Genomic DNA, 15,621 nt, shown 5'->3' with positions numbered 1-15,621 from the left:
AATATCCTTTGTCTTTTCTCTTCTCTTTTTCTCTTTCTCTCATCAAAGAAAGCTTCTTAATCCCTTGAAGTAAAATTTATGGGTTTAACTTCTGATTTTAAGTCCATTTATAAATGCTCTATTTATAAATAGATTTATTCTTATTTTCTTGGATCTTGCATGGTTTCAATGGTTTTTACATTTGCATAACTAATTTGCCTTTTTCCTCATATGAAAACTATACTTTTTTTTCTTTTTTATACTAGTCACCATGAAATTACAAAATTATTCATGATTGGGTTTCAGGCACACATTGATCCGCAAATTAATCCCTTCATCAGTGCCTACTTCCCCTCACCAATTTCCCCCCATGCCCTCCTTTGCCTCTCCCCCCCCAGTCTGCCCCTACAAGGGGCACTTTTATAACTATATGTGCTTGCACTGTGGTTTGTTATATTTTTGCCAGTAGAGATTCACACTAATGCTGTCTGCCCTTAGCATCATTTCCTGCTCCTGCTTCACTCTACCCCCACTATCGTCAATGCCCCCCCCTGTACTGACACCAGCCCCCATGGCTGGTATGTTCCCATGTCCTTTGTTTCCACTGTCTTTGGACATTCACTATTCTCTTATTACGTTTCCTTATACTCTATGTTTCCTTATATGAGACAGAACCTTCTGTATTGGTCTCCAGTCTCTTTCCCTCTGACGAACTTCACTCAGCGTGATACTCTCCAGGTCCCTCCATGTAGCAAGCAAACTGCATGACTTTCTCTTTTCTTATGGCTGAATAATATTCCACTCTTGGATAACACTGGATTGTCCTTGTTTCTCCCCTCCCCCCCCGCCCACACACACACAGGGAGCTTAGGTTTATTGAGCCACTCCCACAACAGTGCCTCTGAGACACACCCAATTCCATCAAGCACTAATAATCCTATATTGCTTTGTTCTTTCCTTTATGTCCTTTACATGGATTAGCAATGTCTTTTTAGTATAGACATAGGAAGACAGTTCATGCTATGCTTTGTAACATGGGAGTTAATTGACTCCAAAATAATATTTACTCCTGGGCATCCACATTTACTTGACTTAAGCCTCAGTCACCCTTAGTTCCTAGCACTCCAAAATCAGGGTCCCAACAAAGGGACTGGATGGACCCAGGGCAAGCTGTAAGCTACCCTGGCATTGAAAGGAGACAAGCTAAGAGGCATAAGTATAATAGCATGGTAATGGAACAAACTCTGTCATGACCCAAAAAGAAGTAACTAAATAAGGACCCTGCTGGGGTTAAGAAAGACTAATCTGGCCTGAGAACTGTGGCCTGGAATATATATTGAGATGTCCCCAGGAAGAGGCAACTTTTAAGATTAATATATCTCTTACTGTTTTACTACAAAATGACATTGCTAGAAATATTATAAAGAAATATTATAGGAAGTAAATTTACTATTATTGTTTAAATGGATTACTAGCCGAGGAAAGGAGAAAGCAAAACATCCTGGACAGAATCCCATCCTTTAGCGATCTCCTAGTAATCTAGAGTGCACTAGTGAAAAAAAGTTCACACAAATTAGCATGGATGTCTAAAAAGTTACATTATCATTCACTGCTGTTGAGAGAGTTACAATACCTGGTATGCTAGGTATTTTACCTAGTACTAGGTTTAGAAAATGCCTGTGACACCCATCACCACATACAATTATTGAATTCTTTTCTGGAAGGATGTTAACTACACTTATTGTGGCACTCATTTTATAATACATATGTACATTATAATATTACATACTGTACACCTGAAAATAATCCAATGTTATGTTTTTTGTGAAATCTTTAAGTCATATAATTTGTGGAATGAGCAGCTGTTAAGCTGTAAATTGAGACTCGCAAAAACTTCACAAATAATAAAACAAAAATATGCTATCAACTTCATCATTTGAAACAACTGTAATTATCTAGAAACAATTTATAAAATTTTAGGAGCTATATAACAGAAAATTATAACTCTTTATATGCTTATATCCTATAATTTAACGAATTTTATTATATACTACCTTATTTGAGTTCTCTATGATTTTGTTACATTTGTTGTTTTAGGAAAGATATCTTCACATATCATATAAAGGTTCCTATGAGTAATGAGTATAATTAATATTTGATAAATCTTGATGAGGAAGTTTTTGCTATTTCTTCCAAGAATTCAGTAAGTCCAATGTGACTTTCTCTATGTCAAATAGCTTTGAAATTTTATCTACTGATTTCAAAGAGGACCTAATTAGGTATAGATAAGGATCATTAAAAATAATTTTTAATAATTCATGTGACTAACCAGAAGAAATTTAAAGAATTGAAAGCAGACATTTCCTATCTTCCATCTTCATTTTTTAATAGAAAATATCTCCTTGGATTATAAGTTGGTATAAATAGCAATTAAAAAATGAAATAATGTTTTATTAATAAATTATGCTCATTAACAAATGTACAGGATAAAAAATACCTTTTACTTTGTTAAAAATATCTTAGAAAGAAAAATTTAATTTTTATTATCAGTGGTAATAAAATTTTTAATTTTTTAGTTATAAAAGGAATGTTTTTTTTTTTAGCTTAATGATTATATGAAACTCAGAAATCTAACTTAAATAAACAGTTTGGTTCATATCACACTTATACTTAAGTCTTTATAAAAGACTTTAAAGCATAAAATATATATTGAGAATAGCATTTTATGTGGAAATTAGCATAGAAATATGATACAAGAAAAAATGCAAAGCTTCCTATTGTTATAGGAAATTTACCTAAACAATTAGGAAAAGTGATGGGAAGTTGTTAGGTTAGATTAGAATTATTTTAAATGTCAATATTTACAAGAAGCTATCACATAGTCTTTCAAGTGTCTAAAACTACGAAGAAATTTTTTACATGCAACTCATAAGTATGTGAGGGAGGTAGTTTTTAAAAATTATTTTCAGGTGCATTTACAGAGTTAAGGAAGTGGCAGATGCAGAAATGAGAAGCATCCTGTGCTCCTGAGAATATTAGCGAGAAACTCTACAGCAACAATTCAGTTATCTCATCAAGAGTTCTCTGACCAGGTTCAATGGGGCAGTGGGAATTGGAAACTAAAAAACAACACATTTTCCAAAATTTAAAGTATTAATTTTTGTTTCAGTTCTGTGTATCTGGACCAGAAAGCAAAGCAACAAGACATGGGAGATAACCTAGAGTTTTCTTTTTCTCTGCACAGAGGCTGTGCAGAGCTGAGTTCCAGCCCTGGAGCAGATGCCCTGGGTCAATACTCACATTCAGGCCTCCGCTGATGGACCTGGAGGGATCCTCATCGCTAATGGCTCCTGAGAGTCCCAGAGGCTCTGCCTGGAACACAAGCACACTACATTATCCCCTGGTAAAAACCAACTCAAACAAACCAGTTACCCTTAGCAACTGTCGAGGAAAGGGAAAACCCCTCCAACCTGGATGCACTTTAAGGAAGTAGAATCTTCAAGAAATAATGGCCATCATCCTAACTTAGCATTATCAAAGCAGGCCAAAAATGTTCACTGTTTTAAAAACAGACCCAAAGTATTCAATGATTTTAAAAGTCCAATTTTTAAATCCACAATTTATGAAAACAAGGTTTCATCCTTCATTTTCCCCAAAGCATTTCTTTAGCTTTGCAAAATGCAATATTAAGAAGCATAGGGATCAACGTGATAAAAACAGCTTTGAAAAATCAATCCATGAATATTTGAAGTTTTCCAACCTTAAATTCAGGGAGAAAGAATATTAAAACATTAAGCACAATTTGGCTGGAAAATCATTCAGTCAAATTCAGAGTACAATGGATCATAGAGTCTGTTACCGTAGCATCCAGACTCCTGACCCCAAATCTCTTAAACTCATACTCAATAAATGTTTAGCAACAGAATGTCTGGAAAGCCCACAACCACATCCAGCACATTTCCATCTTACTACAAAGCATGTATATCTTTCGTTTGGTATGCTCTCTACTATGACTAAACTATTACACAACATGGAACTAAAAGTATGACTATAATGCTTATAAACTAGTCAAATAAAAACTTTAACTTATCAAGCAGCATATCCCCAGATAATATTAGGAAGACTGAGAACATCCAAACTTTTCTAGTAGGCATACCTGCTTACCAGCACAAACACTTCTTAGGTATGACTGTTTTTAAATCAATATACCTGGGCAATGTGTTGACTCACTCATGCAGTGAGAGGGTGTTTTACTGAGCCTCAGACTAGGTGCCATGCAGGCACCAACAGTAGGGAACTTATCTGACCACAGATGTGACAATCTATATCCTACTACCAAATAAAACAGTGTCACTTTAGGAATAAAATGTGACAGCAAGAATCAATAACTTAAGTACATACTGACAAGGTGCCTCTTCTTAAGGAATTAACCTTTCTAAATATACATCAAAGTTGAAGATAAGCTGCATACAAATAACTCAAGAAACCTATTTTGGGAATGGAACCCCACTAAGCTAAGAGCATGCTTGGCATACGCGGTTCAAGGTTTGATGCCCCTCACCACGCAGTTTTCCAAGTACTGCTGGGAATGAGCCCTCAGCAAGAAGTAGCCCATAAATTCTTCCAGGTGTGGCCCCCAAACAAAAGGAGTAGGATATATTTTTCTATGTGATGCAAAATTATAATCATGTTTAACCCATTACCTTACTACTGCTTCTTTTATTAACTTTGAAAAATCCCAGAAATTTTTTCTTCTCTTTCTCTGTCTCATCATTGCCAAGTGATGATTTTCTAAAAGTTTCTGGAAAAAAAAGTATGTTATTTTTATGCATAATAAAGGAAGTGATGAAATATTTTGTTAAATTACTCAATGAATGAATCCTTTAGTCTTTAGTTCTTTTAAGGAAGTACAGCTATTAACCATTATCCTTCAAAGCATTCTGAACCTCCTTTCATCCAACTGAAATTACTAATGCTATTAATTATGGTCATATTTTTGAGGGGTACGACTATACCATACATAAGCATAAAAAAGCAAATACATTAAAATTCTATGGCAGTGCTATTCAAGAAGAAAATAAAATGAGTAGTACATATCATTTTGCTGCATAAAAAAGAGCCAGGTAAATTTAATTTTAATGTCACCTATTATTATTCTGTAGCACTATCAAAATAAAATTAAGACTGGGATAGTTTTCTCTTTTATCTTTTGTTATGGTACCAAGCATGTTCCCAACCCACAAACCATTTCAATGGCATTCCCAATGCTCCCGGCTGGTGTGGACTTTGATTAGAAGCAGATTTCACAGCTCCAAGGACTAAGACATTGAGCAAAACACCTGCTTTAAGAAAGCTGAGTGTAACTGGTATGGGCTGGTAACATTATACCCTAAAACATAAATATTCACACTCTTTATACTGCTATCTCAACAAATTATTTCTTAAAGAATGATGAGTGAGGAAAAACATGTATTCTAAGTGAAATATATCAACATCTTGAGACTCTACTTATTTCAAAAATGTGGCCACAACTGACCTGATGGCTCATAAAAATAACTGCTACAGGCCTTCCTTCCTAGTTCCCTATTTCCTTATTCTCCTTCCTGGTCTCAGTCAGCACACTTCCTATCTTACTGCACTCTGTTCTGTCTGAAAAAAAATTTCTTTATTTATTTTTTTGCTTTTTGGGTCACACCCAGCAAAGCTCAGGGGTCACTCCTGGCTCTGCACTCAGGAATTACTCCTGGCGGTGCTTGGGGGACCATATGGGATGCCGGGGATCGAACCCAGGTCGGTCGCATGCAAGGCAAACGCCCTACCCGCTGTGCTATCACTCCGGCCTCCTGAAAAAAATTTTGAATTCTAAATCTTTGGCATTTTCTTCATCAGGATGTCAGAGCTAGAATGGGAATTCGTGTGTTTCAGATGGAAGGCAACAGTTCAGTTGTTAGGATGCAGATGACAGAGCTGATAAGACCTGGTTCCCACAGAAATAGGGTAACAGCATCAGCAACTTGGAACAATGAGAAATGGGAGCCTGAGCACACTGCAGAGCCCTACCCGGAGAGCATGGTGGACCCACACTCTTCTGGGCGTATTTAAGTCTAAAGACAGAAAAGCAGGGCTGAAGAGCATGGAGCACGGGCATATTTGAGCCACCTCTCTCGCTGCTGCCAGTCTCAGTTTCCTCACTGGCACTTAGGGTGAATGAGATGATTGGGTCTGGCACCTACCATGCTGCCATAAGTACCAACTAGCTGCTCTGGTTCAGGGATTTACTGGCACTTCAAACATCACTCCGGACCTCTATCATTAGCCCACTTGATTCTTCTCTTTGAATGACACAAATATGGTAAAAGGAAGGACAGTTAAGGACCAAAAATTAATTTCTCCACTTTACTGTCACCTGCTGAAGAGACAGGCACCAGTGGAAACATCTGGACCACATAATTCCATACTCTGCCATCAAAACATAAGCCCCTAATGAGGAAAATATCAATTACCTTATCTACAAGTCAAAATTTCAAAGTCTAGACACAAACATGAAAGTAAGTGTATTAGTAACATTTATATCAACACCAATCCTATCCAACAAAGAAAAACTCATTCCGTAAGTGGCAAAAGTCAAATTTTAGTCAAGAGGACCAAGGCTCTCACTCAAAGGCAGCTCCATTCAAGCTGGTCAGCAAACTAGACAGCACACCTGAGCTACTGCGCAGCTCTGTTGTGACATGCAGGCCCATGATTGCACATTAACAAGCACAGTTGTCATGGGTAAGACAAATTCTATAAGAGAGTAAAGATAGGTAAGCAACAACACAGAAATACACATTTCTTACCAGTATGTTTTCTGGACTGGTGTGGCATAAATGTGTGGCATACATAATGTGGTCCTAGCACCACACACGAACAACTAACAGGTGAGAGAACATGTTGCTAGTACTCAAGCTGTCATGCCAGGCACAGGAACAATCGCTTGGGCCAGGGAACCCTCAGAATCCCAGTTTCCTCCCCAGTCGGACAGCAACTCTGGTGGCCACTAGGTCCACAGGACTGAAGCTGCCTACCCAGGTTTGTAGGTGCAGCTCCTGTGTGGCCTCAACTCACTAGCAGGGTGCTCGTGCTGAGCTGCTCCTGAAGCAGACGCTGGTCTGCAGGGGAGAGGCTCTGCTGTCCCTGGGCACTGTCCTTGGAAGGACGCTGGGACTTGGCAGAGTGTTGAAGAAGGGGCTTGCGCGCTCAGTTTCTTTACATGCCTATGTCCGTTACAACCTTCCTCATCTTGACTTAGCTGGACAGGTGACAAACCATCTCGCACAAGTGGCCCTGGAAAAGGCACAGAAACCCTGGGACCCATGGTCCAGATGGATCTCACATTTGATCCCAGATATTTGTTTCTACTTACTCAAATAAATGAAAGCTTAGATGTATAAAAGTTTACATGAAGTTACGTCAAACCCATGAAAAAGCACGTGGCATTTTTAAACCATCAAAAACAGTTTGGAAAATGAGAAAAGAATTGGGGGTGCCATGGGACAAAATGACATAAGGGAACCCTTGAAGTTTGGTTGATTCTAAATATTCACTTTTCTAGAAAAGAAAAGAGCATGAGTCCTGTTCAGGGAGCCAAACAAGATCTCCAAGGAAGAGACATGAGAGGAAGATCAAACTGGCACTTCTGAGTATTGGCCATGGCTGCTCCTATGGCATGAGTTTCTAGGTGGGTGTTCCCATTTCGAAACCACAAGAAGTACGGGCTGGGATAAACGGCTGAGTGACTCTCCATCTCCTCTGACTTAAGCCTGTTCACATCAAAAATCAAATCTCCCAGGACTGATAGAGCCAGAATGGAGGAGTTTTTCTTTGGGGAATAGCTGGCATGCTCTCGGAGATGCTGAAGGATTAGAGAAAAATGCTGATTTTCATCTGGAAGGGAGGCCCAGAGCAAACACCCTAGCCAGAGTCCGAACAGATGCTGAGAGCTCTTCCACCAAACCCTATTTCAGAAATAAAATCTAATGCTAAATAATGTTTAAAATGGGAACAAAAATTGTATGAAATACAAATACTCAGTGGGATATTTTAGAAAAGATTTAGAGCTTGTTTATACACATACACTTATAACAAATAGGTATCAGAAGAAATATAAAATCTGAATTAATAATTTACATATTTTTCAATGACAGACAAAGCAAAATTTTATCATCTCTAAATTCTGTAGCAGGCAGGCAGGATTCTAGAGGCAAGCCAAGGAAATCCAACACAGGTAAGCAGAAGGAAAGAAAACTGTCTTGTGTGTGGAGCACTTCTGTCCTGCTATGAAATTCTGGTTCATAAACCTTCATTCCTTACCAGTTAGAACCATACAAGAAAATTCTTACACATGGGATGCTTCTTTTAGCCAAAGTGTCAAGAAATCAAACTGTAAGCTTATTTTAATCCCACACAATGCCCCCAAAGGTGGTGAATACCAAGCTTCCCTTCCCTCAGTCCCTTTGCAAAACATCTGGCAATCACCCCAGCCCAGAGCCATGCACAAAGACACACAGCAGGAAGAATACTTGCTCAGGGTACCTCGATGGCTCAAAGATGGCTCCGACTTTGTTTTGGTCAGGAGAACTGGAAAACGCAGGTGATGATAAAATGAGGAGGAACTTTCAAATATGCAGGCAAGCCTCATCCCTCCATGGGCCTTTCCCAAGTCTGGCCATGCCTGGCAGAGCAGTCAAATGCAGGCCTGCACTATTGGCCTAGGCTACTCCAAGCCTTGCAACCATCAGACTGAGGCATCACCATGGGAGCAGGTGGCAGCAATGCCTCAAGCCCTTTCAAGCTGCTGTTGTCGGGAATTCTGCTAGGATGATAGTGGGGGTGGATTGGGGAATGAGGGGTGGGGGGCTGTCTCTGCCTGGGAACATCTCCTCTAGCAGCTCCCACCTGTTTTCCCGGTAGCTGCTGGCTTGGGAGGGGAAGTAAACCAAATGGGGCAAAGAAGAAACATTGGACAGATATACTCAACAGACTCTTTTAGTCGCAAATATATAGTACCATAGTATGGGATATTTGGAGAGTGACAGTATATGTGGCCCAGAGGGTAGAAACAATGAACACAAGGGTTGGTACTCCTCTATCTCTGGGGAAATATGTTCTCTATCTCTCAGAGGAGCACCAAGGAAGAGATTACTAGAGGAAGAAAAGAGAGGCAGAGAAGAAGATGACATGAGGACTCGGGCACATACTACCCTTGAAAGCGGAAGTATAGGACACACCTAAAGGTGCAGAGTGGATCTACCCATGTGACCTGCTCTGCATTGAGGATCAAAAAAGTATGCTTCAGATGCAGGGAGGTTTCCCTGAAATCAAAGTCCATGTTCGAAATGACTGGCCAAGGGTGTCTAAGCCCATTCCTGATTTGGGGAGGGCTATCGATAAGATTTTTCCCAAGAAACAGGTTCTATTATCTAATTTTTAACTACCTATATGGTGGTTGGCATATTAACAAAATACATGTTTATAGAAACAATTTCCCTCCATATACTTAAATGGGGGAAATCTTCTCTTTTTTGTCTTGCTCATAGAAAACCTGATTTTCAAGAGTCACAGTAACTAAATCTAAACAAACATAATAGAATTGTACACGCATACTCAATCCATTCAGACGTATGGACTAGATGCTGAGAAAGGTTTGGTCTATCTAAGAGTATAATAAATGCGCAAGATGCATTGCTCTCAAGGTCAGAGTTTCTCTGTCTCTGTCCCTGTCTCTCTCTGTCTCTCTGTCCCTGTCTCTCTCTCTGCCTCTCTTTCTCTGGTTTGTTTTGGGGCTACATCCAATGGTGCTCCAGGCTTATTCCTGGCCCTTCACTCAAGGATCACTCCTTGTGGTATTCAGAGGACCATATGTGGCTATTAAACCAGGGCTGACCACATGCCAGGCAAGAGCCTTACTTGCTAAACTGGGTTTTTTTGACAGCCACTAAAAGATTTTTTTTTGAGAAATGAATAATCTATATTATACTTGGTTGAACTAAAATCCTTTCTTGAATGTAAAAGAAATACTGAGGACTAGAATCTCCATTGTCTGGGTTAGGGAAGGGAAAAATCAGCTCACAATAAATTTCTTAGTAAGAAAATAAATGTTTGAAACTATGAATAGATTAAATATGCATACATATTCTTATTTGTACATATTTTTATGGTTCCAGATATTGAACCCATGACTCATATAGCAAGGAATGTAGAACATGTAAATATTCAGAAAATCAAACCTATTTGTGAACTAAATAAAAAAAGAAACAAATTAAGTGAGGTTCACTACAACAGAAAGTTTTCTTAAGTACATCTGAATAATTATAGGGGCAAAAAGCATTAACATTTTGGGAGATGACAACTGTTTCAATAGAGAGCCCTAGGAAATAATCAGCAGACTCCACAGAACAGCATGTCAGTCAGAGGCACCAACACTGGCATCACAAGGTGTTCTGTTATCTTGTGGTAACACTGGAGTCACATGATGAGTTATAAGACTCTTACATCCACAATATACAAATATTTATATTCTTTAGAATGGATGCACTATAATTTTGTAAGTTTTAGAAAACAGCCCAAACATTCTGTCACTGGTTTAGCTTGTCTGGGACTTGGAAGCAGTTATAGACAACTGACAGGGAGAAGCTGAGTCTAGGGCTTCTCTGAGGTCTCTCTGAGGTCCTCTTAGCCCTCAGGCCAACTGTCTTCTCTTTTCCCCATCTTTGATTTATCTTAACAGAGGTCAGAGTAGAAGGGCATGTTCAGAACTGACACTGGGGATAAAGGGAAGTCATTACAGACTAGGGAAACAAAAACAATTTTTTTTCTACCCATTTCAATTCCGGTTTGGACAAAAATTCAATGATTTTAAAATCTAGGTGGGTGGCTCCAGCCACTAAACCTGAGTTGGGGTAGTCTGCAGAGCCTTCTGGGCACCTTTTACCTCGCTGGTTGTCCCAGGCATAGAGCTCCTTGATGCCAAGCTCATTCAAGGACTTGGAGAGCTCCAGCTCCTCCCCGTCGATGTTGTCTCTGAGGAGGACCACGTTTTCCGGGCTGACGTCACACTTCGCACAGATAGCTGGGAGAATGTTCTGGAGTGGGACTTCAGGGCTCACACGCACCACAGCTTTTTGAGTTCGCAGGTAATTCACTACCAAACACACAGATTTCTGGAAGAACATGCCAGACATTAAAAAGTTTGGTTAGTATCTTTTCCAACACACTCCTACTTGTTTTCTTTTTTGCTTGTTTGTTTTTGAAGGACACCAAGCTATGCTCCTGGCCTTCTCCTGGCTCTACAGTCAGGGGTCACTCAGGTGTGTATGTGGTATATATGGCAAATACCTTACCAAGTGAACCATCCCTTCAGTCCTACTTTTAAGGAAAGACATTTTATTAAAAGGAGTGAGACTGAAGAAATGATACTTGAATCATATGCATCAGACTTGTGTTCAGTTTCCAACAGTTCATTTGGTACCCTGGGCAGCACCAGAAGTGATTCCTGAGCACGGAGCAAGAAGCAAGCCTTGAGTACCACGAGTTGTGCGTCCAAAAGAGAAGATTAAAAAAAGAGTAAAGAATGAGAGAAAAAACAATACAGTCTAGATTATAGAAAGTGGAAAAGTGGCTTTTTCCATGGGTGAGACTTCATTAAACAAAATATTACATGCCAAAGGCTGGGATGTAGAAAATTCCAGAGAGGTGCACAGGTGGGACTATCTGTGTACTGCCTGTCCCGCCCCACCCAGCAGCCCCAATCTCCTGCCACCTGGGCAGATCTCTGAGGGCACCCCAGAGTTCAACCACATGTGCCTGCCCACCTAGCTCCCACCTTTCTTCTGCACAAGCCCTTGGACCCGGGTACAAGCATCTGGACAGGCTGGGGGTGTGGTCTCCAAACTAGGAGGCGTGGCCTCTAAAAGCGGGCGTGGCCTTCTGTGTGGCCATTATTTTCCCCATTCCCAGCACTCTAAACTAATATCCCAACCTATATCACCTAATTCTGTGCAAAACGTTACAGCCACCTCAAATACAATACAACAATCCACTGGCCTACACTAACTCCATTAAAAGACCAGTGTATGCAAAAAGCTGTACAAGCCCTATATAAAAGAGCTAATAGACCTATACAGAGCTTTACACCTCCAAAAGAAAGAATACACATTCTTTTCCAGTGCACATGGAACATTTTCCAAAACAGACTATGTACTAGGTCACAAAAATACCTCAAATTAATAAGGAAGATAGAAATAGTATCAACAAACTTTTTAGACCACAATGTGCTGAAGATAAAAGCTAATCACACAGAGACATGGAGAACCAAATCAAACACCTGGAAATTAAACAACTCAATGTTGAACAATGAGTGGGTCAGGAAGGAAGTCAAGGACGAAATCAAAAGATACCTGGAAACAAATGAGAATAGGAAGTAAAGGATCTGTACAAAGAAAACTGCAAAACGCTACTTCGGGAAATAAAAGAGGACACGAGGAAATGGAAAAATATCCCCTGTTCATGGATGGGAAGAATCAACATTGTCAAAATGGCAATACTTCCCAAGGCACTGTACAAATTCAATGCAATCCCTATTAGGATACCCATGACATTCTTCAAAGAAATGGAGCAAACACTCCTGAAATTTATATGGAAAAATAAGCCCCCACGAATAGCTAAAGCAATTCTTGGGAAAAAGAAAATGGGAGGAATCAACCTACCTAACTTCTAGCTCTACTACAAAGCAGTAATAATCAAAACAGCATGGTACTGGAACAAAGGCAGAGTTGCAGACCAATAGAACAGAGTTGAATATACTGACATCTCCTCCCAAACATATAATCATCTAATCTTCGATAAGGGGGCAAGAAAAGTGAAATGGATCAGGGAAAGCCTCTTTAATAAATTGTGCTGGCAAAACTGAACGGCTACATGCAAAAAAGTGGGCTCAGATCTCTGCCTAACGCCATGCACAAAAGTAAGATCGAAATGGATTTATGACCTCAACATTAGACCGGAATCCATAATGTTTATTGAAGACAAAGTTGGCAAAACTCTCCACGATATTGAAGTTAGTGGTATCTTCAAAGATGTCACGCCACTGGCTGAGCAAGTGAAAACAGAGATAGACAAATGGGACTATCTTCAACTAAGAAGCTTCTGCACCTCAAAAGAAACAGTGACCAAAATACAAAGACAGCCTACAGAATGGGAAAGAATATTCACCAAATACACATGCGACAAGGGGTTGATATCAAGGATATACAAGGTACTGGTTAAACTACACAAGAAGAAATCACCCAGCCCCATCAAAAAATGGGGCGAGGAAATGAACAGAAACTTTCGCAAAGAAGAAATCCGAATGGCAAAAAGGCACATGAGAAAATGCTCTACATCACTAATCATCAGAGAGATGCAGATCAAAACAACAATGAGATATCATTTCACACCACAGAGACTGGCCCACATCCACAAGAACAAAAGCAACAGGTGCTGGCGCGGATGTGGCGAGAAAGGGACCCTCCTTCACTGCTGGTGGGAATGCAGGCTGGTCCAACCCTTTTGGAAAACAGTATGGACGATTCTCAAAAAATTAGAATTTGATCTCCCATTTGACCCAGCTATAGCACTCCTGGTAATATATCCCAGAGAGGCAAAAAGGTATAGTCGAAGTGACATCTGCAATTGTTTGTTCATTGCAGCACTCTTTACAATAGCCAGAATCTGGAAAAAACCTGAGTGCCCGAGAACAGATGACTGGTTAAAGAAACTTTGGTACATTTACACAATGGAGTACTATGTAGCTGTTAGAAAAGATGAAGTTATGAAATTTACATACAAGTGGTACTACATGGAAAGTATCATGTTAAGCGAAATGAGTCAGAAAGAGCGGGATAGACACAGAAAGATTGCATTCATCTGGGGAACATAAAGCAACAAAACAGGAGACTAACACCCAGGAATGGCTCAGATTAGTACCAGGAATTTTGCTCCATGACTTGAAGGCCAGCCACATGTGCTAGGTGAGAAGGAAGCTCAGATAGAGAAGAGAGCACCAAATAAAGGGTGTTGTGAAGACCTTCCCAGGGTGGGAGAGACATGCTAAAAGTAGTCTATAGACCAAACATGATTGCCACTCAATGCCTCTCTGGCAAAACACAGTACCCAAAAGAAGAGAGAGAGAACAAGGGGGAATGCCCTGCCACAGTGGCAGGGTGGGACAGGGGGGGGATGGGGGGTGGAAGGGATGCTAGGACCCATGGTGGGGGAGGATGGGCACTGGTGGAGGGATGGGTACTTGATCATTGTATAACTAAAACCCAAGCACAAAAATTTATAAGTCTATAAGTGTACTTCATGGCGTTTCACTAATAAAAAAAATGATAAAAAAATAAATAAATTTATAAAAAATAAGACACAATCTACCAGAACCTATGGGATGCAGCTAAAGCTGTGTTTAGAGAAAAATTGATAGCTTGACACATTCCCCCAAAAGAAGGAAGAAAGAGCCTACATGGATAACTCGACTTCACAGCTCAAGAGCTTAGAATAAGGCCAACAAAAGGAACAAAAATCCAGCCAAAGGAAAGAAATAATAAAACTTAGAGCAGAAATTAATGACATGGAAACCCAAAAAACAATCCAAAAGGGCTGGTTCTTTGAGAAAATAAACAGGATTGATAAACCACCAGTAAAACACAAAGAAAGAGAGAGAGAGAACCCTAATAAACCCAATAAAAAATGAAAAAGGGGACATCATAACAGAAACCAATGAAATTCAAAATATCATCAGAGACTACTTTGAGAGTCTGTATGCCAAGAAACAAGAGAACCTAGAAGAAATGGATAAATTCCTGGATGCCTATAATCTCCCAAAACTGAACCAAGAAGACTTGGAATGCCTGAATAAACCCATTCATATCAAGGAAATTGAACTGTAAATCAAAAGTATTCCTCCAAACAAAAGCCCAGATGGATTCACTAGTGAATTCTTCCAAACATTTAAAGATGACCTGTTGGCAGTTCTCCTCAAGCTTTTACGGGAAATTGAAAAAACAGGAAATTTCCCAGTTTCTATGAGGTACATATCTCCCTAATACCAAAAGCAAACAAAGACACCACAAGAGAAGAAAACTACAGGCCGATATCCCTGATGAACACGAATGTGAAGATTGCCCACAAAATATGAGCAAATAGAATCCAACAACTCATCAAAAAGATCATACACCACGACCAAGTGGGATTCATCCTGGGGATGCAGGAATGGTTTAACATTCGGAAATCAATCAACATAGTCCATCAGATCAACAAAAGTAAAGATAAAACCATATGATCATATCAATAGATGCAGAGAAAGTATTTGACAAGATCCAACACCCATTTATGATGAAAACTCTCAACAAAAGGGTTTAGAAGGAACCTTCCTCAAGATAGTCAAAGCCATTTACAACAAACCTACAGCAAGCTATATCCTTAATGGGGAAAATCTAAGGGCCTTCTCTCTAAGATCAGGGAATGCCCACTCACAGATCAAGGATGCCCACTCTTACCACTTCTGTTCAATTTAGTACTGGAAGTACTGACAATAGTGGTTAGGCAAGAAAAAGATATTAAGGG

General features: G+C 39.7%; 1 protein-coding gene across 1 annotated transcript in view; it reads right to left on the bottom strand.

The window, feature by feature from the left end:
- The window catches only part of COBL (cordon-bleu WH2 repeat protein), a 297,521-nt gene that overhangs the window by 168,442 nt on the left and 113,458 nt on the right, over nt 1-15,621 (bottom strand). The window contains exons 4-6 of the mRNA XM_056138339.1: nt 10,952-11,180; nt 4,683-4,780; nt 3,280-3,351 (exon numbers count right to left, since the gene is read on the bottom strand). Of these exons, the coding sequence (XP_055994314.1) occupies nt 3,280-3,351; nt 4,683-4,780; nt 10,952-11,180 (399 nt within the window). The remainder of the gene's footprint in view (nt 1-3,279; nt 3,352-4,682; nt 4,781-10,951; nt 11,181-15,621) is intronic.

This window comes from Sorex fumeus, unplaced genomic scaffold (genome assembly GCF_029834395.1).
Source record: "Sorex fumeus unplaced genomic scaffold, SorFum_2.1 ptg000128l, whole genome shotgun sequence".
In the NCBI taxonomy this organism is placed as follows: Eukaryota; Metazoa; Chordata; class Mammalia; order Eulipotyphla; family Soricidae; genus Sorex; species Sorex fumeus.
Note: the sequence above shows the minus strand (reverse complement) of the source record. Positions and strands in the feature narration are given on the sequence as shown.